At 44.2% G+C, this 26,664-nt stretch overlaps 1 protein-coding gene across 1 annotated transcript in view; it reads right to left on the minus strand.

Annotated features, from left to right (window-relative positions):
- Positions 1-26,664, minus strand: part of LOC148540422 (uncharacterized) — an 80,634-nt gene that overhangs the window by 31,187 nt on the left and 22,783 nt on the right. The window contains exons 10-22 of the mRNA XM_088443729.1: positions 26,356-26,567; positions 25,527-25,755; positions 22,759-22,838; positions 20,730-20,814; positions 20,500-20,564; positions 17,067-17,130; positions 12,869-13,006; positions 12,416-12,465; positions 11,885-11,993; positions 11,206-11,397; positions 4,650-4,723; positions 4,114-4,198; positions 360-522 (exon numbers count right to left, since the gene is read on the minus strand). Coding sequence (XP_088299855.1) covers positions 360-522; positions 4,114-4,198; positions 4,650-4,723; positions 11,206-11,397; positions 11,885-11,993; positions 12,416-12,465; positions 12,869-13,006; positions 17,067-17,130; positions 20,500-20,564; positions 20,730-20,814; positions 22,759-22,838; positions 25,527-25,755; positions 26,356-26,567 — 1,546 coding nt within the window. The remainder of the gene's footprint in view (positions 1-359; positions 523-4,113; positions 4,199-4,649; positions 4,724-11,205; positions 11,398-11,884; positions 11,994-12,415; positions 12,466-12,868; positions 13,007-17,066; positions 17,131-20,499; positions 20,565-20,729; positions 20,815-22,758; positions 22,839-25,526; positions 25,756-26,355; positions 26,568-26,664) is intronic.

Consider the following 26,664-nt stretch of genomic DNA (forward strand, 5'->3'; position numbering starts at 1 on the left):
GCAGATGGAACCCCCCCCTGCATTTGCCTATGAACATATTTATACTAGGGGTGAGCGGGTTCGGTTTTACTCGGTTTTACTCGGATCTTTTTGTTGGCTTTCACCGATCATGTGTTTTGGATAGCGAATAAAATCGAGCCGAATTTGCGGTAAAGTGGCGGTAAGAACCGAGTAAAACCGAGTAAAACCGAACCCGCTCACCCCTAATTTATACATTACTTAATATTTACATTAGACAGATATATAGGGGAAATAAGAACAAATATTAGGTTATAGTCCCTCTACTTCATCCACTTTTGGAGAATACCCCTGTTGAAAGCAGATGTAGCATGATATAGAGGGAATAGTAAATGTCCCACCTTTAATGGCCATGTCCAGTTGCAGCAGGAAGACCTCACAACGAGCACATTTATGGGTACTAGATGCAGTTGGAGCTGCTTTTGGACTCCAATGTCCACTCAGTGCACCTTGCCGCACATTGTGGGATAAAACGCTCTCATTCTTCTCCTGCATCTCGGCGAGCTGGAGAATACAGGAGTTTAAAGATAAAAAATCAGCTTAAATCTAAGGAGTATTGATGGACATAGGGCCTGATTCAGCACGGATTGCAATTTCAACCACGTACGCAGATCATCCGATTGTTGCGTACTGTGCATGCGTATGCACCGCAATGCGAATGCGCAGCCATCGCACTGCGATTACGGATGCACTGTGGAATCCATCGCAGAATAAGTGACAGGCCGTGAGCATTTGGGGATGGTGACGGGGAAGTGTGCATAAATTAGCCACTGTGATTGCCTAAGCAGCTTGATACTCACTGCGTGCGACGAGATTTGCAAATTCTGAGACAGGTCAGACCTCCTGCAATTGTGCATGAGGGGGCCGATGTTCTCAGGACTGCAAGGTATTATGGATGTGAGAAGGCAGTAGTGGGCGTCTCTATGCTGGCTGAGCGGTGGCAGACATTAGCATATTTTCACAGATTCACTCAGTTGTGATCCATGCAGAATCAGGCCCTATATTCAGTTCTGTTTTATTTATATATATTATTATCAATTGCAGAAGTAAAAATGTATCCACATTTGGGGATCACTTCATACAAGAAACTTGTTTGTATTGTTTAACACAATACAACTTTACTTATTTTGTAACATTAAATTTTTATTGGATTTTTTGCACTATTATTATTATTATTATCATTTATTTATATGGCGTCACAAGTGTTACACAGCGCCTTACAAAGTACATAAACAAGTAAGTAACCAGCGACTTACAATACAATACAATGCAGGACATGGACATGGATAATAAACATAGCTATATATTAGCGACCTTTACACCCACATAAGCAGCCAAGTGTTAGTTATCCCAGTGGGGAGTAAGAGATAAATTAAAATACAGTAGGGAGAAGCACAAGAAGGTAGAGGGCCCTGCTCGAAGGAGCTTACATTCTAAAAGGGAGGGGCAGACAAACAGGAGTGACACAGATGGGGTAGGCGGGGAGGAAGAAAGATGTAGCAGCAAGTTAGGATGAGAGCTGGATGGCTTTAATGAAGTAGTGGCTCTTAAGAGTTTGTTTGAATGATTGTAGAGAGGTGGAGAGTCTGATGAGGAGAGGGAGGGAGTTCCAAAGGTGGGGAGCAGCACGGGTAAAATCTTGGAGGCAGGAGTGGGAGGAAGTAATCAATTGGCATGAAAGGCGAAGTGTATTAAGTGAACGAAGAGGGCGGAAAGAACAGTGAAGGGAGATGAAATCAGAGATGTAAATGGAAGAGGAATGGGTTAGGGCTTTGTAAGTGAGTGTGAGAACTTTGAATTGGATTCTGAAAGGGAAGGGGAGTCAGTGGAGGGCTGTAGGAGAGGGGATGCAGATGTGGAGCGTTTGGAGAGGAAAATGAGCCAAGCAGCAGCATTGAGGACAGACTGGAGAGGAGAGAGATGGGAATTGGGGAGGCCACATAGGAGGAAGGTTTTGGTGGCATCCTGGATGAGAAAGGGTCTGATCTTGGAAATATTCCTGAGATGGAAACGGCAGGACTGTGAGAGGTACTCAATTTGTGGTTTGAAGGAGAGGGAAGAGTCCAGGATGACTCCAAGACAATGCACTTTGGGACTAGATGAGATAGTTATGCCATCTATTGAAAAAGAAATAGTGGGAAATGAGGTTATGTGGGAGGATGGGAAGACCATCAGCTCAGTCTTAGACATATTAATCGCTGGGACATCCAGGAAGAAATGGTAGAGAGACAGTTGGAGATACGAGTCAGTAGAGAGGGGGAAAGATCAGGTAAGGAAAGGTAGATCTGATTATCATCAGCATAGAGATGATAATGGAGGTCAAAAGAGCGGATGAGTTTACCTAGAGAGGACATATAGAGAGAGAATAGGAGAGGAGTCGTCGTGAGAGGAAACAGAGAAAGAACGGTCAGAGAGGTAGGAGAACAGCCAGGAGAGAGCAGTGTCACGTAGACCAATGGAGTGAAGGATATGCTGTAGGAGAGGGTGGTCCACAGTGTCAAAAGCAGCAGAGAGGTCAAGGAGAATGAATAGGGAGTAGTGGCCCTTGGATTTGGCAGCAAGGAGGTCATTGCTGACTTTCGTGAGGGCAGTTTTATTGAAGTGGAGAGAATGGAACCCAGACTGAAAAGGGAGGGAGTGGGAGGAAAGAAATGTGGTGAGGCGGTTGTAAACAATACACTCAAAGAGTTTGGAGGCAAAAGGGAGGAGAGAGATGGGTCAATAGTTAGAAAGAATGTTAGGATCAAGGGTAGGTTTTTTAAGAATGGGGGAGGCAAGGGCATGCTTGAATGCAGAAGGAACAGTGCCAGAAAAGATGGAGAGATTAAGGAGGTGGGTAAGATGGAAGCAGGTAGAAGGAGAGAGGTAGTGGAGGAGGCGGGAGGGGATGTGGTCAAGGGGGGAGGTGGAGAGGGAGGAGGACTGGATGAGGGCCATTACTTCCTCTCCAGATACAGGGGAGAAGGATATCAAAGTCGGTAAAGTGGATGGGGAGGGGTGATACGGGAAAGGAGGAGGTGGAGAGCTGGGGGACTGGTTGGATATGATGTCCTGATGTATGGAATCAATTTTAGATGTAAAATAGTTAGCAAAGTCAGTGGCAGAGAGCAAGGAGGGGAGATGAGGAGGGGGTGAGCAGAGGAGGGAATTGAAGGTGGAAAAGAGACCCCGGCGGATATTAGGACTGGGAGGAGATGAGATTCTTGAAATATGACTGTTTAGTGAGGGAAAAGGCTGCACTGTAGGATAACAGAAATTTGAAATGGAGAAAATCAGCCTGAGAGCGTGATCTTCTCCACTTTCGCTCGGCGGTTCGTGAACATTTTTGCAGGTATCTGGTGCATTTGGAATGCCAGGGTTGAGGTGTGGTAGTGTGAGGGTGAGTAATGATCGCCGGAGCAACAGAGTCAAGAGCAGAAGTAAGGGAGGCATTGTATAGGGAAGCAGCTTATTCAGGGCAGGAGAACAATAGAAATATGGGGGGAAAAAAAGAGGGTTTAGAGGCTTGGGTACACCCTAAAACAATAGGATACACTGCAAATATGCCTTATTGCAACTATACTTTTAAACATCCACCAGCATGGCTAGTAGAAGGGACTGTGCTGTGGGGTTAGGTATGGGGGTTCCCGGCAGTCGGAATATCGACAGCGGCATCCCAACAGTCAGAATCCTGACACCCGTAGGTAAGTATACTACCACTAACCCTAGCCCCTACCATAACCCTAACCCTCCCTCGTGCCTAAACCTAACCTCCTCCCCTAATGCCTACACCTAACCTCCCCCTGTCCGTACCCTAAACCTAACCCTGCCCCCTTAGTGCCTAACCCTAACCCTTCCTCTAGTCCTAATCCTAACCTCTAACCCTAAACCTAACCTTCCGCTAACGCCCGATACTTACCTTCGGGATAACCATGGTCGGGATACCGGAGCCGGGATCCCGATGCCATCGGGATTCCGGCGCCGATATTTAGACCGTCGGCATTCCGCACGCCGAGTTGCTGACTACATCCCGTGCTGTGTAATATCCAGCCACAACCACTACTGCAGCCACGGTGCCAGTATAATTGCGGCTCACTCTCTTAAATCACTAATTACCTTCAACTCCAGGGATGACCTCTCAATATCCATCTCTGTCTTCTCCATTTCCCTAATCTTCTGGAGATGCCTCATTGCCTGTTCCCTGCAAAAAGAGTAAAGAAAAACAGCTAATATGTGATCCTTAGCTAATACATTATTTAATCTCTTTGTTACAATGTACAATTTTACAACAGAACTCTATATTTTACTAATCATGTGTCCAGGAACAAATGGTTCCTAGTACTTTGCTGGAATAAATGCTGTCAGTCACTGACCAGTTCCAGTCTGTTGGGGGTACAGTAAAGTGTATCAAGTGTACTTAGATCCTATTGCACTAAGGTCAAGCAAAATTTGGTATAGAATTTTGGTGGGTGCGTATGAAATTGTTAAATGAGAATGGGAACAGACTGGGAGGAATTACAGGACATGCATGCTCTTTCCTCTGTGACTCCAGGCTACATTACAGAAACGTTGGAGATAAGTGCTGCTGATCCACAACAGGAGGTGATAACCTCGTATATTTTTAATAGACGACCAAAACATGAATAACCTACTTCTCTTCCACTTGTTTCTGTAGAGCGGCAACCAATTGTTCCAGTCTGACCTTCTCAGTGCTGCATTCTGTGTACTGTAGGGAGATAAAGCATCACACATGCATCATTCCCCTATATAAATTCACATAGATCTGTGACACATACAGTAGTCAAACAAGAAATGGAACCTCCTTAATATGCATTATTATCTGCCTTATAGCTTCATGCGGCTGAATCTACTTATTCTTTTTTGTAAAAGAGAAATACAGTTTTCATGACTTTCGTGTTTAGGACCTTATAAAATATAAATATTTGAATGTTTATCTTCCCAAGATATAAATTGCTCTAATATGTAAATGCAGAAGCGTCAGTAAGGGTGATGACACCCAGTTCAGCACTTACCAACCCCTCGCATGCACCTTCGGCGCGCACGTGGGAAAGGGGGTGTGACCTCATACCCTCGAAGCCATGAGCCCCATATGTGACATTTTGGGGGCATGCCCGCATGTCACACCCCAGTTATCGTCACGCTGGGGGCTTGCCCAGCTCCTGAAGTTGCTGCGAAACCCCCCAGCCCATCCCAGTACAGTGTGGATGACTTCAGCGCTGTTATATCTATTTTGGTGTCACTCCCTCGGATGATGTCACCCATGCGGCCCGTACCCCCCTAGTGTATAGTATGCATAAGGGTTAAATCTACCTATGTGACTTCTTTCCTGTGCATCTTATTGGCAGATCCTATATAAGTTAATATAGGTGCCAGTGGTGTGTGATGAAGGTCAGTCCACACAATAGATAACTAAACCAGGTATTAGGTTAATGAACCACTGAACTGGCGTGGTCCCATGTGATGCAATTGCAACCAGCGGTAAAGCTGGCTGCGGTTGCATCCAAATTTATGGAGCGCATTTGGCGGGGACCGAAATTCCCAACAGAGCACAAATTGGCTGATCACTGCAAGTGCAGACATCAGCTGCTGCAGGGGGGACTGATCATCAGTCCCCCCACACACCAGCTACGCTGCACTCTACATGTGGGGGAGGGGGTGGTAAGCCCATGGGGGTGGGGGGTAAAACCCCAGGGGGATCTGCTATCAACGGGGGTGGGAGAGCAGCAAAGTAAATTAATATGATGCTGGAGGGGGGGGGTAAAATGATAATACAAAAATGACATTGGTCACAGGGAAAAAGAAGGAGGGGTGCAGAAAAACCAGGGGGTTGGTTTATAAAACAGGGATTCTTTTACTACTAAGAAAGTATCACTGAAGGCTTGTAACTCCAGACTTCAGTTTTAGAAAACTTTAGTTTTAAGGCGCTAGTAAATGTGCTTCATGGCAGATCAGTGTTCTTTCTAGGGTTATTTACAAATTGGCTAACACAACTGACTGCATGAGTAATATCTGGGCGTGTGCTAGCACTTGCATACATCAAAGTTCCAATGGCACTTTGGTAAGAAACTCTGCTCATTTCCTCTATTTCTGCCTTTGAAGTTGGACACATAGCTTTTGTAATTTTTGTACTGTTGTCGATTGATGTATTGACAGTTTTAGAATACCTCAGTTTAAATTTGTTGTATATCGCCTCAATGTAACCTTGTTGGTCAACAGTAACAGTTCCAGCATTCAAATCTTAAACAATTCTTAGAACCAACAATTGGTAGGCAGGCCCAAGATCAATTTGAACCTTTCAGGTAGCAACACTTTCACTTTGGCTATCTGGCTCTCCTATCCTGCAAGCAACAAATTACCAACATACGCAACTATACTGAATAAGTTCTTATCTTTCCATTTGTAGTAGAAACAATGACCTGTTTTGCAATGTATGAAGTCAATTTCTAATAATACACTGTCAAGTTTTATGTAAAAGTAGCAGCCACTTTTGCTTTAGCCCATACAATGATTTTTTTTTCTCGCAATCTTACTTTTCATTCCTGAAATGCATAAACATTGTAGTGTTCAGGTGGCTCCATGTCATTTTTTTGAGTTAGCTCACCATTTAAGAAAGCTGAATCAAAGTCTAGTTATTAGTAAATCAAATATTGTATAGCAATGTTCATGTGCCATTGTTGCCAAAGCTGTAAGCTCTGTATTTATGGCTGATTTCCACTTCTCCTAGTCACTGCTGTACTTTGCTTCTTCTATGGATTGAGGTTCACAGCAGATAAAGTTATCATATTCCGCACTGTATATTTTAGGAGGTTTTTCTTTATTGCTCCTCATAGAGCTCCTGCTGTACCTGCGTTTCCAATTTTTGGCATTCTTCCAGCTGCTGCTATGTCCAGCAACACATGTTTTTGTGTTGTTGTAGTGCTTAACTTGTCTTTTATTGAAGCTGCTTCATGAAACGCTACATCTCTTGACTTCACAAGCCTTTGATTGACAATGTCCCACAATCTGTAGCCTTTGCTTTGCTTGACAACATACAAGCATAATACATGAGATAGATTTGGGATCTAATTTGCATCTTTTCTCCTTAGGAATATGGATATATGCTCTGTATCCAAAGACATGTAGATGACTGGTACTTGGCCTTCAACCAGATCATGCCTCCAATGGTGTTGTGTCTTTGACTGTCATTGTAGGTGCTCGATTCTTGAGATATACAGCAGTTTGGATTGCTTCTGCCCAGAATCTCTTGTCCAGACCTGCATCACTTAACACAGTCTGTGCTCTTTCAATGATTATTCTGTTTGCCCTCCCATTCACACTATTTTGTTCAGGTGTTTAGGTAACCATTATTCTCCACCATTATTAGACATCTACATTTCAATCTTTCAGCCTATTTGAGTTTCTATGAGATTTTTATATTCTACAATTGTACTTGTTACTTCACTCTTGGCTTTCAGGGAGTAAAGGTGCGTCATCCTTCTAGCATCATCTATGAGCATCATATTGAAGCAGGTTGACACTAATTGACTCCACCTCTGTTGGTCCATATACGTCTTTGTACACTAATTCCATTGGTGCACTTTCTGTAGACGCTGACTTTGAAAAGGAGCAATGTGTTTGCTTATCCTTCAGGCAATTCTCACATTTTGGTCTTTGAAGATTGTTCACTGACATCCCATCACCATGCCTAGGTGTCCCAGGAATAGATGTATGAAGCAGTGAAAAGAGTGGAGAAATGTGCCAGTTACCCATGACAACCAATCAGCTTCTACCTATCATTTTATAGAATGTGTTTCATAAATGCAACCTCAAAGTTGATTGGTTGCCATGGGCAACTTCTCCACTGGCACACTTCTCCACTCTTTTCACTGCTTCATACATTTACCCCCATTTCTCCTATGCCATAGTTCCATTGACTGCTTGGTATCTGAAGCTGTCAACGCACAACACTCCTCAGTGTCTAGGATATAGTTGTTGGCACCGGGTTGCCGTTGCAATTACAGTGCCTCTTTTGTTGTAGAGAACACACTGTCGCTGTGTGAATTTGACCCTGTACTCCTTTTTTTTCAAGTACATTGATGGCAATCAGATTGTTTCCTAGATTTTGTAAAAACAAAATTGTCACAGCTTTTGTGGCATTTAGGAGTTCATCACCTATTCCTTTGACATTTATAGGCTCACATGACTTTAGTGTCTTGTGGCTCCTGAGTCCATGTACCAGTGATCTTTGAGGTGACGGTCTGCTGCATTCAATGCTGACTCATTCTTTTTGTCATGCTTGCATAACAAAATACCACTTGTTTCACTTGCTTTTCCTTCTGAGGCTTTATGCCCTAACTTGTGACACTTGAAGCACTTGTACTTGGGCTTTTTAAACTTTACACCCATTGACAGCAGAATAGAAACAGGAATGTGCTCTTGAAACTGCAGTACAATATCTGTTGATAGTTTGGTAGTGCATAACTCCAAAGCTACTACTAAAAAATCATACCCTAGGGTAAGGTTTTGCAGGATACACCATTGCAACCTCCTCATCATCTCTTTGGATGCCTACTGAAGTTAAGTGCTGAGAGATAGACAGCATCCTATCTATATATTCATTCATATTCTTGCATGCACTTAGCTTAGTGCCATACAGAGTGCGCATTAGGTTGATTCGCCTCATTAAACCATTGTTTTCATAAGACGTTTACAGTACTACTCACATTTTGTATGCGGTCACTTTCCCGTGGATAATTGAATATAAATGTTGCTCTACAGCTAGACCTATGGTTTCCATGGCTATATCCAAATCATTAGGATTTAGGTTATTACCAGGATTACTAGTGGTTTTAACTGCATTAATATGGCAAACATCCATGTAGCATAATTCTCAGAGAGTGTTAGTTTGTTGAATCCCATACTTATTAGTTGATTAGTAGCATACACTTTCACCCACGGTATGAATAAAGGTATTTTCTGTACTCACTCAGATCCTTTCATTCAGTGTTGCTGTGACAGCTGCATTCTTGGTATAATTATTCAGCATATGCTGTCAGGTTGGGAGCCTAACAGCCTGGACCCATAACCTAATGGCAGAATCTATAGCTGTTTATATAGTTGGCAGTGGTGTGTGATGGAGGTCAGTTCACACATTGAATAACTTAACCAGATAGAACAACAGGGATTGAGACATCACAAACACAAAATCAGATTTATGCAGTATGACACATATCCTGCCAGGTGCGGGTTAACAGAGGTAGTGTGCAGTGTTTGGGCTTTGCACAGTATAATATACACACAGTGGTGACAGTGGAACTCGTAGTTCCACAAGCAGTGGTGGCATCACTGCATCTGTAAAGGACACTCATGGGCATATCCTACTCCTATGGAGGAAGAAGAACACATGGTAAGCTGCGGATTCGGAGGTCGCACTTGATCAGTGTTCGTCCCCGTTACTATGGGAATAGCCCAAAAAAACTCTCTCCTCCAATCATATATACCAAATTGCACTGTATGTTGCAGCAGTAACTGAGACTTGTCAGACTAGGCAGCATTTTACCAATCTTGAACTGTCCAGTTTTGGTGAGCTTGTGCTCACTGTAGCCTTTTTCTTCTCTGTATAGCTGACAGGAATGAACCTGGCATGATCTTCTGACACTGCAACCCATCCACTTGATGGTTCCACACGCTGTGGATAAAGAGACACTTCTCTATGTACCGCTGCTGTAATGCGTGGTTATTTGAACAACTGTTGCCTACCTGTCAGTTTGAACCAGTCTGGCCTTTATCATTAACAATATGTTTTCTCCCACAGAACTGCTGCTCACTGGATATTTTTCACTCCAGTCCCTGTAAACTGTAGAGACTAAATGAGCAGTTTCTGAGATGCTCAAACCACCCTGTCTGACACCAACAACCATTCCACGTTCAAAATCACTTTGGGTATACATCTTCTCCATTCTGGTGTTTAAAATGAACAAACAAGGGCCCTCATTCAGAGCCGTACGCTCTGAGCAGAGCGCACGCTCTGAATGAGGGCCGCCCTCCATAAAAATGGAGCGTCCTCCTGGACGCTCGTATAGCTGTGGGTCACCACCCACAGCCTATACGAACGTGCAGTTTGATGGCCGCGATGGTCGTGACCATCGCGACCATCGAAACTGCGAGCCGGAGCCTGCGGTTGAGGTTTTCAACCGCAAGGCCCGGAGTGATTTTAGCTCTATCAGAGCCAAAATCACTCCCACTGACATCACTAGTGATGTCAGTGGGCCGGCTTCTGATGGTAGGCGTTCCCTTGGGAACGCCCCCGTCAGGGAGGCACGCCCCCGGCACGCCCACCAAAGGGGGCGTGCTGTCAATCAACATCGACAGCATGCCCCCTTTGATCAGACACAACGAGCGAAGGACTTTCCTTCGCTCGTCGCATCTGGCGCATGTGCACGACGGAGCTCCCTCCGTTGTGCGCATGCGCAGTGCAGACCATCGACCCACTTGCGAGCAGACAGCCGCTTGCGAGTGGGTCTGAATCAGGGCCAATGTTTTGACCATATCTGAATGCTTTATGCGTTGAGTTGTGACCACATGATTTGCCATTGTATTAACAAGCAGGTATGAAAGTGTAATAAAGTGGCTACTGAGCATATATAAACATGCACTCACACTCTATATGTATAAGATCATATGCCTTGATAGAACTTGAGACATAGGACATAGCATTTACATTTGTAATGCAGCTAAGTGTAAACTATTTTTCACTGTCATTAAAGGGCTAACTGCAGACTCCTTCAGTAGGATTATTGAAGGAAGATATTTCTCCCTACGATCACAACTTAACTCTGTATATCATTACATCTTATTCTATTGCATATACTGTATATGTATGAATATTAGTAATATAGCTTCTATTCTATGTTAGTGGTCTTTTATGTAGTGGTCAGGAGAGATCCCTTTACGCTGCTTCAAGTTCTTCCAAGATGTGATGAAATGTCCTTTGCCACATATAAGCCAGAAAATAGACAAAGATAATGAAAACAATGTGGAAATATAAGTACATTGATAGACATTCTCCACATATGTTTTATTTGTATACCCCGTTAGAGTCTACACATAGCTTTTCCACTGTTTGTAGCATGTGTTGCCCATGCTTCTTTCCCAATCAGAAATATGTCAGCAATAGTACATTTGTAACAAAGTTCCCGTGTTCCATACCTGGTCCCGTGCAGACTCCAATTCCTGATACTGCTCTTCCAACTCTGTGTCCTTTGTCTTCAGCATGTCCCAGACCTTCTGCAGCTCCTCCCGGACCAGCATCAATTCAGAGTCCACTTCCTCCAGGGAAACCTGAGCAGAACACATCCAGTCCCCAGTTAGTCTAAGTAGACTTTTAACTTCATACCACTTCTGTGCAAAACAAGAAATTGCTGTCCTAAAGGACCAGTGACATGATACCTAAAACTCATCATTTATGAAAAAAAACTATTTTTCATTAGCAATAATAGACATGGCAGGGTACAGCACACATATATTGAACAGAAGTTTAGGGGCCAAATATGTTGTACAGAAGTTTATGGGTCATATATCTAATAGTAGTTCTGTAGGATGGGATAGCATTGTAGAAGTCATGGGGTCAGAGTCTACACAGAGTTATGCTGAGGATGACAGATGGGAGAAAGTGCTGTTATAATTAGGGTAGGATATTATAAACATGTGAAATATAATGAATTACTCTGGAAATAAAATACATAATATAAAGCTGGAGGCTCAGCTGCAGAGTACACTCTCACAGGAACAGATGGAGTGAGGTTTATTGCCAGCTTCCAGTACAGTACATGATGTATGAACAGATCCAATCACTGCCATGCAGTGAGGATGGATTACAGCTGCTCACCTCTCCCAGTGTAATTATCAGCTCATCTTTCTGTTTCTTTGCTTCTCGTTCTCTTTCCAGCTGCTGTTCTAGATGATGTATTTCAGACCCAACATCAGCCAAACTCACCCTGAAAGATGGTCCATATTTACTTGCTAGACATTAGACATCATCTAATTTTGAAACATTGATCTATGTTATGTCTCCTATACAATACAGAGCCCCATCTACAACGCAGTTTACAGTACTGAGCTCTACTTTGGTGTCTAATATACCATACAGAGCTCAACACTGATATCCAGTGTGCAATGTATGATGATGTCCACTAAAAACGTAGCATTCCTGGGACCTTATCTTATGTCCAGTATTGGCTGGCTGCCTGTCAGGAACTACACTTATGTAGTGTGTTCGGCCAGGAATATGGTCATGTGACTTGTCCAACCCTTACTTTGGGCCATACCCTGACTTTTCCAGTGGTGAAACCAGTGAAGACACAACTCATTGTCCAGTCCTACAAACAAGGCTGGTTTTAGCAGCCACATTTTCACAAACCTCTGTGATTGGACCATGGAGCTATGGATTTCCATGTCACCAAAGCAGTCCTGAAACAACATATAGTATACATGGGTTAGGACTGTTTGCAGTGATCCAGAGTTGCCATTCATTATCCATATTACATTGAAGTCACAATGCTAAACATGGATTTACTCAAAGTTAAGACATGCAGCTACCCTTGAGATATGCAAAATGTAGCAACAATATATCAGTTATTTTTATATTTCTACATCTTTACAAATTGAGCATGTTACATAGAAACATTCAGAGATTCACCTAATGAATCCAATCTGCTGCTATGCCAAAATATACAGCACAAATGAAACAGATATATTTAGAAAGGGCCTGGTTCAGTGATGGGTGCAGTGTTGATGTTTATGCAGTTGAATGATTTTTATTACTCTTCAACTTTATATATATATAAATTTTTAATTACAGCCAGACACTCACTTGGCTTTTTCTCTCTTCTGTGAGTTTGGACTCCAGTTCTGTTACTCTACATTGCAACACCTCCCGACGACTTCTCTCCAGCTCCAGCTGCTGCCTGCATGCATCTAGCTCAATTCTAAGAATGGCTCCACTTTCAGTCTGCACAATACAATAGTGTTCAAGTTTTGTTTTGTTTATGTCACACAAAAACTTAAATGCAAAGAAGTAATTTTAGATATCAAATACTTGTCATGACCATATACCTGCCATGTCTGATTTACATTTTTTGTACGAAACAAGCTGCTATTTTGTGTGTATAAAGGAGTTATTAACTACATCTGTTTCGATCAGTCAGAAACACCCACTGAGTCTCTCTGCACCCTCGGATCCTCCCACCAGTGTGTCTCATTCACTGCTGGCCACAGTGATCGAGCAGGCTGGTGGCACCCCCTCCCATCGGCTGCAGGGCAGCCACACTGCAAAGTAAACAGAGCAGCCACAGCTCACAGTAGCGGCCTCTCTCCCAGAAGTGTGTCCCAATCACTGTGGCCAACAGAGATCGGGCAGCCCAGCAACACACCCCCACCCGGCGGTTGCAGAGAGGAGCCTTGGCTCCCAAAGTTTGCTCCCTGCCATCAATAAATCGATAAATACAGATTTGTCGATGTATCAGATATATTTTATTGATATTACTATCAAAATTAAGTATATAGGTACGGGTCCTTCAATTATGGATCGTCAATTATCCTAAATAGTGTAAAATTTCAAGCTCATGCACAGTAAAAATTGCTATTTTTATGGTATAGGGTGTTTAAAAAAAAAAATATTTAAAAAAAATAAAATCATGTTGTATAAGTTCCAAAATAGATGTCCTTGACCTAATTCAATCATTAAAAAAAATTACAATTTCGTAGCAGGTTTTGGAAAAATATTAGCCAGATATGTGGGTAATAAGTAAGTGCCAGACTTGCATTGTAGGATTCTATCTTGCTATTAATGAAGTATAAATCCTGTGTAATAAGAAAGAGTACTAGGGGTAAATTTACTAAGACTCATTGTGTTTGACCAAGTTTGCATTCTCAGTGGAGTTTCTCCTGAATTTGCAACTCAAAGATTTGCTAAAGGTCAACGCGTGTAAAACATAATGCCGCACCGAAATAGACAACAAAACACACAAATAGAAATCAATGGACCATTGAACCAACCTGCGAGTACTTTCCATGGACTGGAATACAACTCACGGATTTACTAAGAATCGTGTTTCAAAACACAATAGAACACAGAGGAAACTTGGAGCAGAATAGTATAGTCGCATAGACGACCTAATCAGTGGTGTGTTCTCACAAAGCACTACACAGATCAGTATGATCTATGTAGGTTTTTGTGTGTTACAGTGTAAAGAAATGGCTAAAATATCTAAAAAAAAATAATGCCCCCCCCCCCCCAAAAAAGCATATCCAGCTCCTGACCTTTGAGCTCGCTCTGGTACTGGAATAGTGGGGGGCAAACAGTGTGTGGGATTCCTCCATATGTCCAGCCAAAAAAGGGGCCCCCCCTCCCGAGAGTACCCCAGGACTGGGGTAAAGCCCGGGGCTATTCCCAGCACTCCTGATGGCGGTGGATGCAGAGTTAATGTGTGATAAATAGTTAAAAATATTGGTTGTTACAGTGGAACTACAGGTCCCAGTAATCCCGAACAGTATGCTCCTGCTGGCACCTGTACCCCAACCATAAAGAAAACACACACCGAATATGTTAACCCTTTATTAACCACTCACGCGCACTCACAATACATACTTACCTACTCCATGGCACTGGTCTTCCCCAGGTAGACAACCAACGGGCTTGGCAGAAAAAAAAAACACTCTCCCGATCCCACGGTCATGCAAGCACTGTATGTACATACTGTACATTCATTGCTTGCTTGGGAATGACCGTTCCCACGTAGTTTCCTGCACTTTAGCGTTGATTGGCTAAGAGTCAGACCTATCACAGCCAATCAGCGGCCGCGCCCACTCTGAGCCCACAGTACCAGAATGGGCTCAGAGGTCCGGGGCTGGTTATGCACAGAAGCCTGCACAGATCACACTGTTCTGTGCAGCACTTCGGCAAAACACAGAGCTCACAGGCAGGTCTATTGATTTCTGGTCAATACGAATTGAACTCGCACATAATTAAACATGATCTGTATCACCAACGGTAAACTAGAGACAGTCAAACACGATTGTTAGAAGATCTGTGATTTGAGGTCCAAAAAGTCATGTGAATCCCAGAATTGCCAAGTGTGTCTAGTCTCAGCCAAACACGAATCTACATTAGAAGTAAATATTGACAATGTGCCTGATTCAGAGATGTACACTATTGCCACCACTGCTGCGAAATTGTATGCAGCGGCTGTGCGAAAATATGCAAATGTTGCAGCCAATGGGATTGCAGCCGTAGGCTGAGACGCACCCTGAAAATGGTTGTGAAAGACCTGCGTTTATGTCGCCACCCCCCCTTGCCATCCACAACTGTTCCCTGCCTGTCAATCACTTTGCAAATAAATCCTCACTGCGATCGACAACGGTAATGAAACTTGACACATGCGCAGTGTGACTCAGACGCATGCTCAAATCACAAATAATCACTGAACTGCGTAAACATCGGCATCGCGTCCACGTCTGAATAAGGCCCTATATCCATAGATACAATTATTGAGGGATAGGCATACATGGAATGTTATAGTCCTCTTAATAATAGTGGGCAAGTGCTTTCATTTATCCAATGGTTAATAATCAAAACATACTATTTGTACCAGTTCTTCCAAAAGGTTGTGAGGCAGACATTTTACAATTAAATTTAGCTAGCAAACAAGAGAATGGGTTGTATGGGAAACCATTGATGTGCCAGAGGGTCGATGTTCCAGTTACCATACTCCTTTTTGGGTGTAGCTGGCTGATGCATTACTGTTGGTATGTGAAATGGGGAATGGAGAGAGTTTTCTATCTGATCGTATAGTAGCTGGGCAAGGGCATCTGGACCAGGGTAAGGGGTGCCATCTGCTACCCTGGGCCAGTACGATTTAAGCACTGTAGGGGCTGCCAGTTGCCCGCAGTCACACACTGCATACACATGCAGCGCTGGCCCTGGGCATAGGAGACCCTTGAAACCAGCCAGCATCAGTCTTCAATCTGACAGTGAGGGATTTGAGAGGCTGAGCACTGGGGTGGGGCTGCTGTCTGATGATGATCTGATGTCCCCTCAGATCTCTCAGCCAGTGATCCGATGAGTCTGAAGTAAGTTGAACTGTCTGCTATTTCTGACTCCTCAAATCACTGGCTGAGAGATCCGAGGAGTCACCAGGCAGCCCAGACCCCCACCCCTGTGCTCAGCCTTTCCAGTCCTGCCCAGCAGCAGCCAGCAGCAGGCTTAGCTGCAACCCAGGGGAAACTTTTTCTTTCCGGGCGGCATTTTATGGAGGGTTAACTTGACTTTTGCAATTATGATGAGGCGCTAGAAGGAGGGCAGGGCAAGGAAGCACAAGGGGAGGAAGAACTCAGTGAGGCATGTGGATGGGATGTAGGGGAGCACAATGGGGGAAGGGGAGCAGTGAGCACAATGGGTAATGTGGATGAGGAGCACAGTGTGGGATGTAGATGGGGAACAGAGTGTGGGATGTAGATGGGGAAGGGGAGCACAGTGTGGGATGTGGATGGGGGGCACAGTGCAGGTTGTGGATTGGGGAGCACAGTGTGGGATGTGAGGTGGTTACTAGTGCACACAAAAATGGTCCATTCAGTGGGCGTGTTATGGGAGTGTCACAGGCGTGTCAATACAAACGACGCTCAGCTGCAGGCCTAGGAGGCCAGAGAAACTGCACCTGCCATACAGCTGCTGCAAGTTTCGATGGTGCGACCTATGGTGGAGTATAAGGATGCACCAATTAGTATTACAGCGAAGTGGGCATCTCCAACTTTGCACATTCGGCTACATGGATGTACACAAGGGAAGAAGTGTGCATCGGCATAGAGTCACAGATAGGCGACCGCCAATAGACACTGCTGCATACGCTTCTGCGTCTAACTCAGAATCAGGCCCCATGAGCAGTGGCATGCCCTGAATATTCCCAAGCTACAAAGCACTATACAAGTAGCTTCCCTTAAAATAAATGCCAGGTTATAAAGTGTGTAGATTGCATGCATGTGAGTGAGAAACGTAACTAGGATGACCAGCTCACCTTCAGTTTTCTCATTTCTGATTCCTTGCCTGTTAGTTCTCTCTCCAGCTCCTTTATCTTGTCACTGCAGAGATAAAGTTATATCAGTTATCTCAACACAGAAAGATCTACACAAAAGGTACTAATTCTGGGAGACAATCAATGCACAATCAAAGCTGGGTACACACCTGAAAGGGGATGTAGTCACTATCCCGTCGCTCAGAATCCCGACACCAGTCAGAATCCCAGCGCCGGCATACTGCCGGTAAGTAGTGGAGTTACAGGGAGGGTTAGGCACTGGGGGGAGGGTTAAGTTTAAGCTGAGGGATCGTTAGGTTTAGGCTGCCTAGAATACTTACCGACAGGCAGAGCCGTAACTAGACTTTTTGGTGCCGTGTGCCAGAAAGAGCATTGGCGCCCTCCCTGCTACAAGCGAGAATGATAATAAACAGAAAATGGACAGACCCAAACAACGCCCCCTGCCCTGCGGTGCACTGTGCCATGGCACGGGTCGCACTACCCTAGTTACAGCCCTGCCGACAGGTGTCGGTATCCTAACCCTGTCGGGATGCCTTTGTCAGGATTCTGACTGCCGGGATCCCAAGTGCTGGCATCCTGTACCCAACCCCCTGAAAGATATATCTGCAGATTGACTGATCTGCAGATATACCTGCAGTGGATGGTTGTTCATGCACACTGAACAACCATCACTGCTATCTGGTCGGTGGTCCTGCTGGCCGGGGGTAGTGTTGCGCAGTCCTCTGGGATGGCCTGTGCAGCAGTGTACGGGCATTTGGCTTACCGCCCATACACACAGCACAATGTGTGATATAGTTGCAGATATATCTGTAATAATCAGCTGTGCTACACAGCCAATGCGATATGTCTGTGAATTACTTCAACTGAACGATCAATATGTCGACCAGTGTGTACCCAGCATTAGAAAGACAGAAAGGGTGTGCTAAACATTGTTTATATGGGAGGTAATTGCTAAGGGTTCTGCTTTCCACTGTAAAGAAGAATATTCCCAATTTTGAGGGGTAGGCAGGAAATAATTAGATATGTGCAGACAACCAAACAGCTAATAGTGTGCAAGGAACAATAATATTAAACAGCAACCATTGATTAAACACCTACCATTGTTTTCATGACCAAATTTTATTTTAATTTTTGTATTCTAACTTTTTCTCTATTTATTTATTAAACCATATTTTCATTCTGTAAGCAAATACTGGAAATCTTCTTATTAACATTTATTTATTACATAGCTGGCACTAAATACAAATCTAAATGAAACACAAATGTGTCCTGGGAAAGTGTAACACATTATTACAACGTACAGGCAAAGAATTGTGACCCTCAGGAGGAATTAGAGAACACAACCTGTGTAGATATGTATTATTTGTTTTTATGGGCGGCAATTGCTAACGGTTATGAGCCAGTTTGTGCAGGAGGGGGCTCTGGCTTAATATAGTATTATATACCAGACACACATGGTACAATACTGACATAATCAACAAAGCTAGAAGAGATACAGCAGTCCTGAGGCTGGGCAGCCGGATCTCCTCTGGCATCACTGGGACTTGTCAGTGTGGTTGGGAGGTAGCTGTCATCTTCAGGCCCATTTTCCAACATGTCTGATAATGATCCAAATTATTTTGTTACCACATATAGGGGCTGATTCTGAGATGCACAACTGCTGTAGTATATGATAATGCTAGTATAATCCCTTCATCTGGTGCATACCATGTGTCTGTATACGCAAGGACTGGGGCGCCCACTGTGAGCTGCTGCAGTCGCACCCATCAGGAGAACCATTGGGACTTGCACCTGCCCCATGCTAGGTGCCGTATCTCTGTCAGAGTATGGCCTCCAATGTACGTGATTAAGAGCCTGATTCAGAGTTGGGAATAGAGGAAGATAAAGCAAGTAATTGTGCACCTGGACACAGGGCCGTAACTAGGGTAGTGCGACCAGTGCCATGGCACAGGGCACCGCAGGCAGGGGGCGCTGTTTGGGCCTGTCACTTTTCCAGTTTATTATAATTCTCACTTGTAGCTTCCTCTTCTTTTATCCCCAGCATCTCCTGGCTGCCCCTATCTCTTCCCTGGCCCTTCCCCATGAGGTCATATCCCTATTTCAGCTGCCCTATCTTATGTCCCTATTTAGAAAAAGGGGGGGTGCCAATGCTCTCTCTGGCACAGGGCACCAAAAAGTCTAGTTACGGCTCTGCCTGGACAAACCATGTTGCAATGCAAGGGGGGCGAATACATACATTTTATTTTGCATGTGGGGTAAATACTGTCCGCTTTTGCATGTAGCCCACAAATGCTGGACAGCTTTGTTTTTACACTGTAATTTAGATGTCAGTTTGGACACAGCCCTCTCAAATCCAAATCTCTCTGCACATTTTAAATCTGCCCCACCTGCAGTGCAGCATGGTTTCACCAAGATGCAGAGTTGCTTGCTCTTTCTTATTCTATTCCTAAATTTGAAATAAGGCCCTAAGTGTTCGAGGCCCTGATTCAGCAATGTGCACAATTGCAACTACGAACTCAGATCGGCTGATTGTTCAGCACAGCACATACGTATGTACCGTGCTGCGCGTGTGCTGCAATGGTACTGCGATTACACATGAACATAGGAATCCATCACAGAGTGAGTGACAGGCCGTGAGATTTGTGGGTGGTGACGGGGGAGTGGTTGGAGAAACGCAGGCGCGTCTGTCCGTTTGTATGCCGTTGCATGGGCATGCATAAGTTAGCCACTGCGACAGCATACGCAGCTGTAGAGCTCATTGCATGCAACGAATCTTGCGGTTTCTGCGACTAGTCAGACCTACTGTAATTGTGCGTGACAGGCTGATGTGCTTCGATGGTACCATTGTATTTGCAGGACTGCGAGGTATTACAGATGTGAGAAAGCAGTAGTGGGCATCTCTATGCTGGCTGAGTGATTTCAGGCATTAGCAAATTTTCACAGCTTCATTGCGTGCCATTACACAGCTGCGATCGCAATTGCCAACCTTACTGAATCACTCCCTGAATCAGTAATCACTCCTGCAACACGCCCAGAAGACGCCCATAAAACCAAGCAGGATGAAGGCTATTACCAGCAAGCTTTACTTTAGGTTTCTATTCATAATAGTGGTGTCTTCTACTTACCTCTTATTATTTGGTGGTTTACAAGTTTACAAAATGTAATAAGTTTTACTCTTACATATAGCAAAGCCCAAATTGTACAATATCTAAGTTCCACCATGAGTTTCTAAAGGAGTCCAGAAACCCACAGTATGATTTCATGGCATTGTATTAGAGAGAACCACCATAGTGTAATATAGTTGTTGTATTATTATTATTATACTTTATTTGTATAACTCCTCAAGGGTTCCACAGAGCCCTACATATGAGCAAAACAAGAAAACATTGACTTTAGTTCAAGACAAATAACTTACTAAGCTTCCTGAAGCTCTCTATATATGTCCGTCAGTTGATCAGTCATTTCTTCTGGGCTCTCATGCTGTGGAAGCAGATTAATAATAGGATTATAGAGTAGATAGTTTCTGCTACTTTTTTCAATGAAAGGCACAGTAATCTTTTATTGGAAACAAAATATTTTCCATGTGACTATTTTTACACCTTTTTTTAGATTCACTGACATATAGTACTTATCTTTTGGCCTTACCAAGGAGTTGTGGATGTGCTGTAGGTGCTGTTTTTGCTCCAGTTCTTTGTTTTGCTGTAATAACTGGTTGTTCTCTTCTTTTAATCTGAAAAGCAGAAAAACCTCTGTAAGGCATTTTCAGTACAATGAGGGGAATTCAATTAGCTGCTGTAATTTACCGAGGGCTAATTGACTCCCCAGGGCTATCCAATGGGCCTCGAAGTGCGGGCGACTGTAGCACTTATCGGGTATTTTTTTTTGGGACCTCAGCAGTCTCCAAAAAAAAAAATCTCCCGATAATTATCCCATTTTCACAGGTCGGGCAGCGAATACACATAGGTCTGTGACCTTATCATGGATTCTATGTGTTGTCGTCCGAACACAGATAAGTTTTTGGGCACAAAAAAAGGGGAATTAAATTGCCCGTTGGTAAAAAAATGCAAAAAAGGCTTGTTTTTTGCGATTGAAACATTATCGGGGATAATTGAATTCCCTCCAATGTATCGGTTTGTGTCCGAGGATAACATTCAACGGTTTCAGTTATAAGTATAACTAATCTGGACATGAATACATGTAGACCTTTTAGGTTTTTTCACTGACAGCAACTAAGTAAAACACATTGTGGCTACAAGCCTGACATCAGATGTATCACACTATAAGCCTTATTCAGAGCAGCACGCAATGCACACGCAATGCCAATATTCACGTAGTTGAGCGATTCTTTGCAACTGCACAAACATTTCTGAAAACCCCTACAGTGCATGCGTACACAGAGCAAACACATAAAGACGCTGTTTCGATCGAGACGTACGGTATCCAAAATGTTGCAGAAAAGTGATGGGCAGGGCCGGCTCCTGACACGTTCTGTCAGTGCAGCCGCACAGGAGCGCCGAGTCCGGCAGGAGCTAATCCCCGCCCTCCACCCATCTGTCACAGGTATTATTATAAGGTGAGGGGAAGGACCCATGGAAGGAGCAGGCGGAGCGGAAACACGGAATGGTGCTGGGCGCAAAGACACCTAGCGCCGGAACTGGTGATGGGGGTTCCTGGGAGGTGGCAATTATTGCATGCAACAATGGTCCATTCAGTGGGCGTGTTATGGGAGTGCTGCAGGCGTGTGGATGCAAACGGCTGTGTTCACAGACGAACAGCCACAGGCATAGCAGGCCATGGTCAGACAGAAAACTGCACCTGCCATAGGACTGGTGAAAGTTTTGAGGGTGCGACCTATGGTGGCGTCTAAGGACTCACCAATCGATATTACAGCATGGACGGATGCTAAAAGTGGGTGTCTTGGTCCTTGCACATTCGGCCAAATGGATGTACACAAGGGAAGGGGTTTATAGCAGCATTTGCATAAACATGCATACGGGCGGCCGCCAGTAAATGCTGCTGCGTGCGCTTTTGCTTGCGACTCAGAAACAGGTCTTATGCCTTTACCTGATTCCTTATGCATTTCAATCAGTGCACCTGTTATCAGACTAAAGGGGCACATCCACTAGACGATCTACTCCCTGTCCAATCTCTAAACGATTTTCCCTTGATTTTTTCCCTTGAAATTTTATCTTTCAGTCTGAACGATTTGCAAACGATTTGCAAACTATCTTTAATAGATCAAGTGAAATTGACCTGCATGTTCAGTCGACTGATGAGACGATCAAACGACCAGCGGGAGCGCGCATCCTTGATCGTTAATGACCAAACACTGCACGATTTATAAACGATTGAATGATAACGACGTCGTTGTCGTTCAATTGCCTGCTAAAATCGTGTAGTGGATGCCCCCTTAAGGTGAATCAGACCAATTTAGTGATATCGCCAATGATACTGGCACATGTGTGACAGCAGGGCCATAACTAGGGTAGTGCAACCAGTACCATGGCACAGGGCACCGCAGGGCAGGGGGCGCTGTTTGAGCCTCTCAATTTCCTGTTTATTATGATTCTCACTTGTAGCTTCCTCTTCTTTTATCCCCAGCATCTCCTGGCCACCCCTGTCTCTTACCCTTCCCCATACTGGGTGACAGTATTCTGTATGAACTATAACCAACCTGCTCACTGCCAATCTGAGATCAGAGAGCTCCTCGTTGTCTGCCTGAAACATTTCACAATCCTGCAATAACTCTGTGTTCTAAGGAAAGGGCAGAAATAATTATACATGTTATATTATGTTATATATGTCATATATATTAGAAGGAAACATTGTGATTTAAGGTACTTTACACTGACTCTCCCAGCCATGCCTTTTTCCTACCTGTCACAGAACTTGAGATTCATTGGGACACATTTGTGGAAGGAAAGCGGTGGTGTTAATAATGACTACAACATTCTCCATTAGCTCAGATTTTAAACTGTTTTTTTTTTAACTTTCATACATTCCAGCCACTGTGTTTTCTGATATATTTTGGGTACAAGATTTAAAAAACATAGAAGTTTAGGATTTATATTGCGTGGAATTCTTTATACAATATATGTAACATATATGTAAGTATACACAGTAGACTGGAATGGCTCTGTTGTAATAAGCTTTTTGGAGTCCATATTAGCAATATCTGCTCAATTGCATGTGTACCAGGATAGCCAAGATCTTTCCTCTACTACCCATCTTAAGACCATTCCATATAACATGAGGAGGTAAGAGCAGACAGATGATTCCAAACGTATTTGAAATCAGTAGAATTGGGATTCTTCAGTTAAACAACTTTAGACTTAGCACAATATGGGTCTGAGTAATTACTGGGATAAACAATGAAAAGTTGATGCCATAGGCTAGTTCCACAGGTATGCGTTAACCATCCCAGTGGTCTGGATGCTGACGATTACCTTACCGATGCCAGAATACTGATGCCGGTCAGAATCCCGGCACCGGCATCCGGACCGCCGGGATGCAGAAGGGAAGTGGCGGGGTGGAAGGGGGTTAGGTTTAGGGTTAGGCACTAGGGGGAGGGATAGGGTTAGGCACTAAGGGAGAGGGATAGGGTTAGGCACTAAGGGAGAGGGATAGGTTTCGGGTGCGGGGAGGGGGCGGTTAGGTTTAGGCAATAGGGGAGGGAGGTTAGGTTCAGGCACCAGGGAGGGAGGGTTAAGGTAGGGAGAGGGGGAGGGTTAGCATGCCGACCACAAAGTGTCGGTATGTCAACCCTGTTGGGATCCCGGTGTCAGGATTCTGACCATCTGGATTCTGTCTGTCGGTATTACATACCGATTCCGTTAAACACACAACATTTTTAGTCCGGAAAAAAACCAGACTTTTTTTTCCGGACGGAAAGACGGATGACTTCCCTTCACATGCAACGGATTTTCTTTGGATGAAACAAGCATTGACTACAAGGCCAGGTTGAAATCGTAGGAGCCAGACCACTGTCCCCCCCAAAAAATTACAGGAGTGAGTAATGAGCACAGCTCCACAAAATGGTCACAGTTGAATGGATACAGTAAAATGGAGGCCCCCTCACTGCTCTGCACAGCTCCCATGCTCCACCCTCCAGTCATAACGGACCACATTTCACATAAAATAATGGTGCAAGAAAGTACAACAAACTCCCCCCCCGTCCCTCCTTCCCTCCCTCATGGTCACACCACTATCCCTCTGAAGCTGCTCCGCAATCCCTGGCCACGCATAGACCCTACTACTGGAGATAGGAGACAGTAGACAGTTGGGACGTACAGGCGGATCAGCGTAGACTGGGACAGACAGCAGGAATCAGAGCAGGCCAGGAAGGAGAGGAGTCATCAGCGCAGGCTGGGATGGACATATGCACAGCAGTCACCGCAGGCGACACTCAGCACATGCACTCCTGTGCATGATATGAACACCGCAATACTATAGGCATGAAACTCCGCTAGATCTGATGAGGATCTGCTTCCTCCCTCACTGCAAAATCTGGTAGCCAGGCAGCAAAATCTGGTATCCATGGCGACCTGGCCCCCGGCATTTGTCGAGCCCTGCATAAAGTAATGTGAGGCACTAAGTTCTGGAGACTGCACGTCACAGCATGACAGCCGTCCTAGTCAGTGGTTTTCACGGCTGCAACACGGCGACCATGGCGTGTTCGTTCAGTGTGAAAGCCCTGATGTATTTGTAACTTCCATTGAAATTAAACAGAACAAAAATTTCAGTTTTATGCCAGACGGACAAATCCGTTGTGTGTGAAAGAGTGTTAATTTAGCAATTTTCTTGTTTTAATTACATAATTGTTTTTTAAATGTCCAAAATAATGCAATCAACACATTTCAGAACAAAGGGCCTGATTCAGACGCTCGCAAGCGGGTCGATGGTGCCCTACTGCGCATGCGCTCTGTTGTAATAAGGAGGGAGCTCCTTCGTGTGCATGCGCGAGTCCCGGCTAGCGACGGGGAAGCCGTCGCTCCGGGTCTCGCACCAAAGTGGGCGTGCTGTCGATGTTGATTGACAACACGCCCCCTTTGGTGGGCATGCCGGGGGCATGGCTGCCAGACGGAGGCGTTCCCATGGGAACGCCTACCGTCTGAAGCCGGCCCCACTGACATCAGTAGTGATGTCAGTGGGAGTGATTTTGGCTCTGATAGAGCCAAAATCACTCCAGGGCTTGCGGCAGCGAGACCCTACCGCAGGGTCTCCGTCGCAAGCCCGATGGTCGCGATGGTCTTGACCATCGTGACCATCATCATGGACGCTCGCTATAGCTGTGGGTGGTCACCCACAGCTATGCGAGCATCCAAGTGGCAGCTCCATTTTCATGTAGGAGGGCCCTGATTCAGAGCGAGCGCTCTGGTCAGAGCGTCCTGCTCTGAATCAGGCCCAAAGCTATAACTTGTCCTGAAACAAATGTTTTCAAACCTTATCAGCAGCTTTCTGACACTGAGCTCTCTCCTGCTCCAGCATCTCTTCTGCATTCTTCAAATTGACAGCTGTCTGCTGCCATCTTTCCTTCCAGTATAGAGTGACCTGTTGCTGCTCCTGGATTTGGGAGCCTAATTGCTCATGTGCTTGCTCCAGAGCTATCTGCAGGTCATGGCAATGGACATGTAGTTTGTCTCTTTCTTCCTGTAGTTGTGTTTGCAAAGCCCTGGAAGTCACAGACAATATTTGTTGTAAACATTTGCAAATCGGTATAGGATTGTCTGAGTTCATTATTATTTAAAGGACAGTATTTTAGAAATATAATTCAATGATCCATGCTTTTAAAAAGTAGTTTTTGCACAGCAGCTGGGTCACTTTTGTTCTAAGCTGCAACTAACCAGACTCAGCTTAAATTATATGCAACAGTGTTGGTTACAGAGACAAGACACTGATAGTAAGGAAGAGAACTGCCAATGATAACAAGTATAGTTCCATCATAATGAGACATTTATTACAACAATACAATTTAAAATATTAAAGAAATATGTCCTAAACCTATGTCTCAATATAAATTATAAATACCTTTAATGTCATAGTTATCATTATTATAAATATTAATTCGTACATTACATCTATCTTTAATTATCTGTCACCCATCGTTACAACAATATTATTTGTTAGATTTGTGGAATATAAACAACATTTCAGTTTCCACTTGTGTACTGTGTTCTAATAGAGTATAAATATGTTTAATCTTTAGAACAGGGATAAGAGTATCACAATTCCATTAATTAGTATTAATTCTACCTCCGATGCCCCCTGTCACCTGAGTTCCTGGACACTCTCGCTCTCCGCATCATTCTCCACTGCGGCCATTAGCATTTGTTTCTCCTCTAGGAGTTGTTTGCGTTCAGCCTCCAAGGCAGCTGCAAGGTTGCTGGAGATCTTGTGCTCTGCCTGGGTCTGGTGAAGCTCCTCTAGGGCACTCTGGAGACTGTGCTGTGTTTGTCCCAAATCTGCTGTTAGCTTCTCATTCACCTGGTCAGAATATACTGCTACAATCAATGTACATAGAATTCCGTATTCAAAATATTAGAAAAAAAAATAGAAAAACCCCCCAAACAAAGGTTATGTA

This window comes from Taudactylus pleione, unplaced genomic scaffold, assembly GCF_031769625.1.
Source record: "Taudactylus pleione unplaced genomic scaffold, aTauple2 ptg000019l, whole genome shotgun sequence".
NCBI lineage: Eukaryota > Metazoa > Chordata > Amphibia > Anura > Myobatrachidae > Taudactylus > Taudactylus pleione.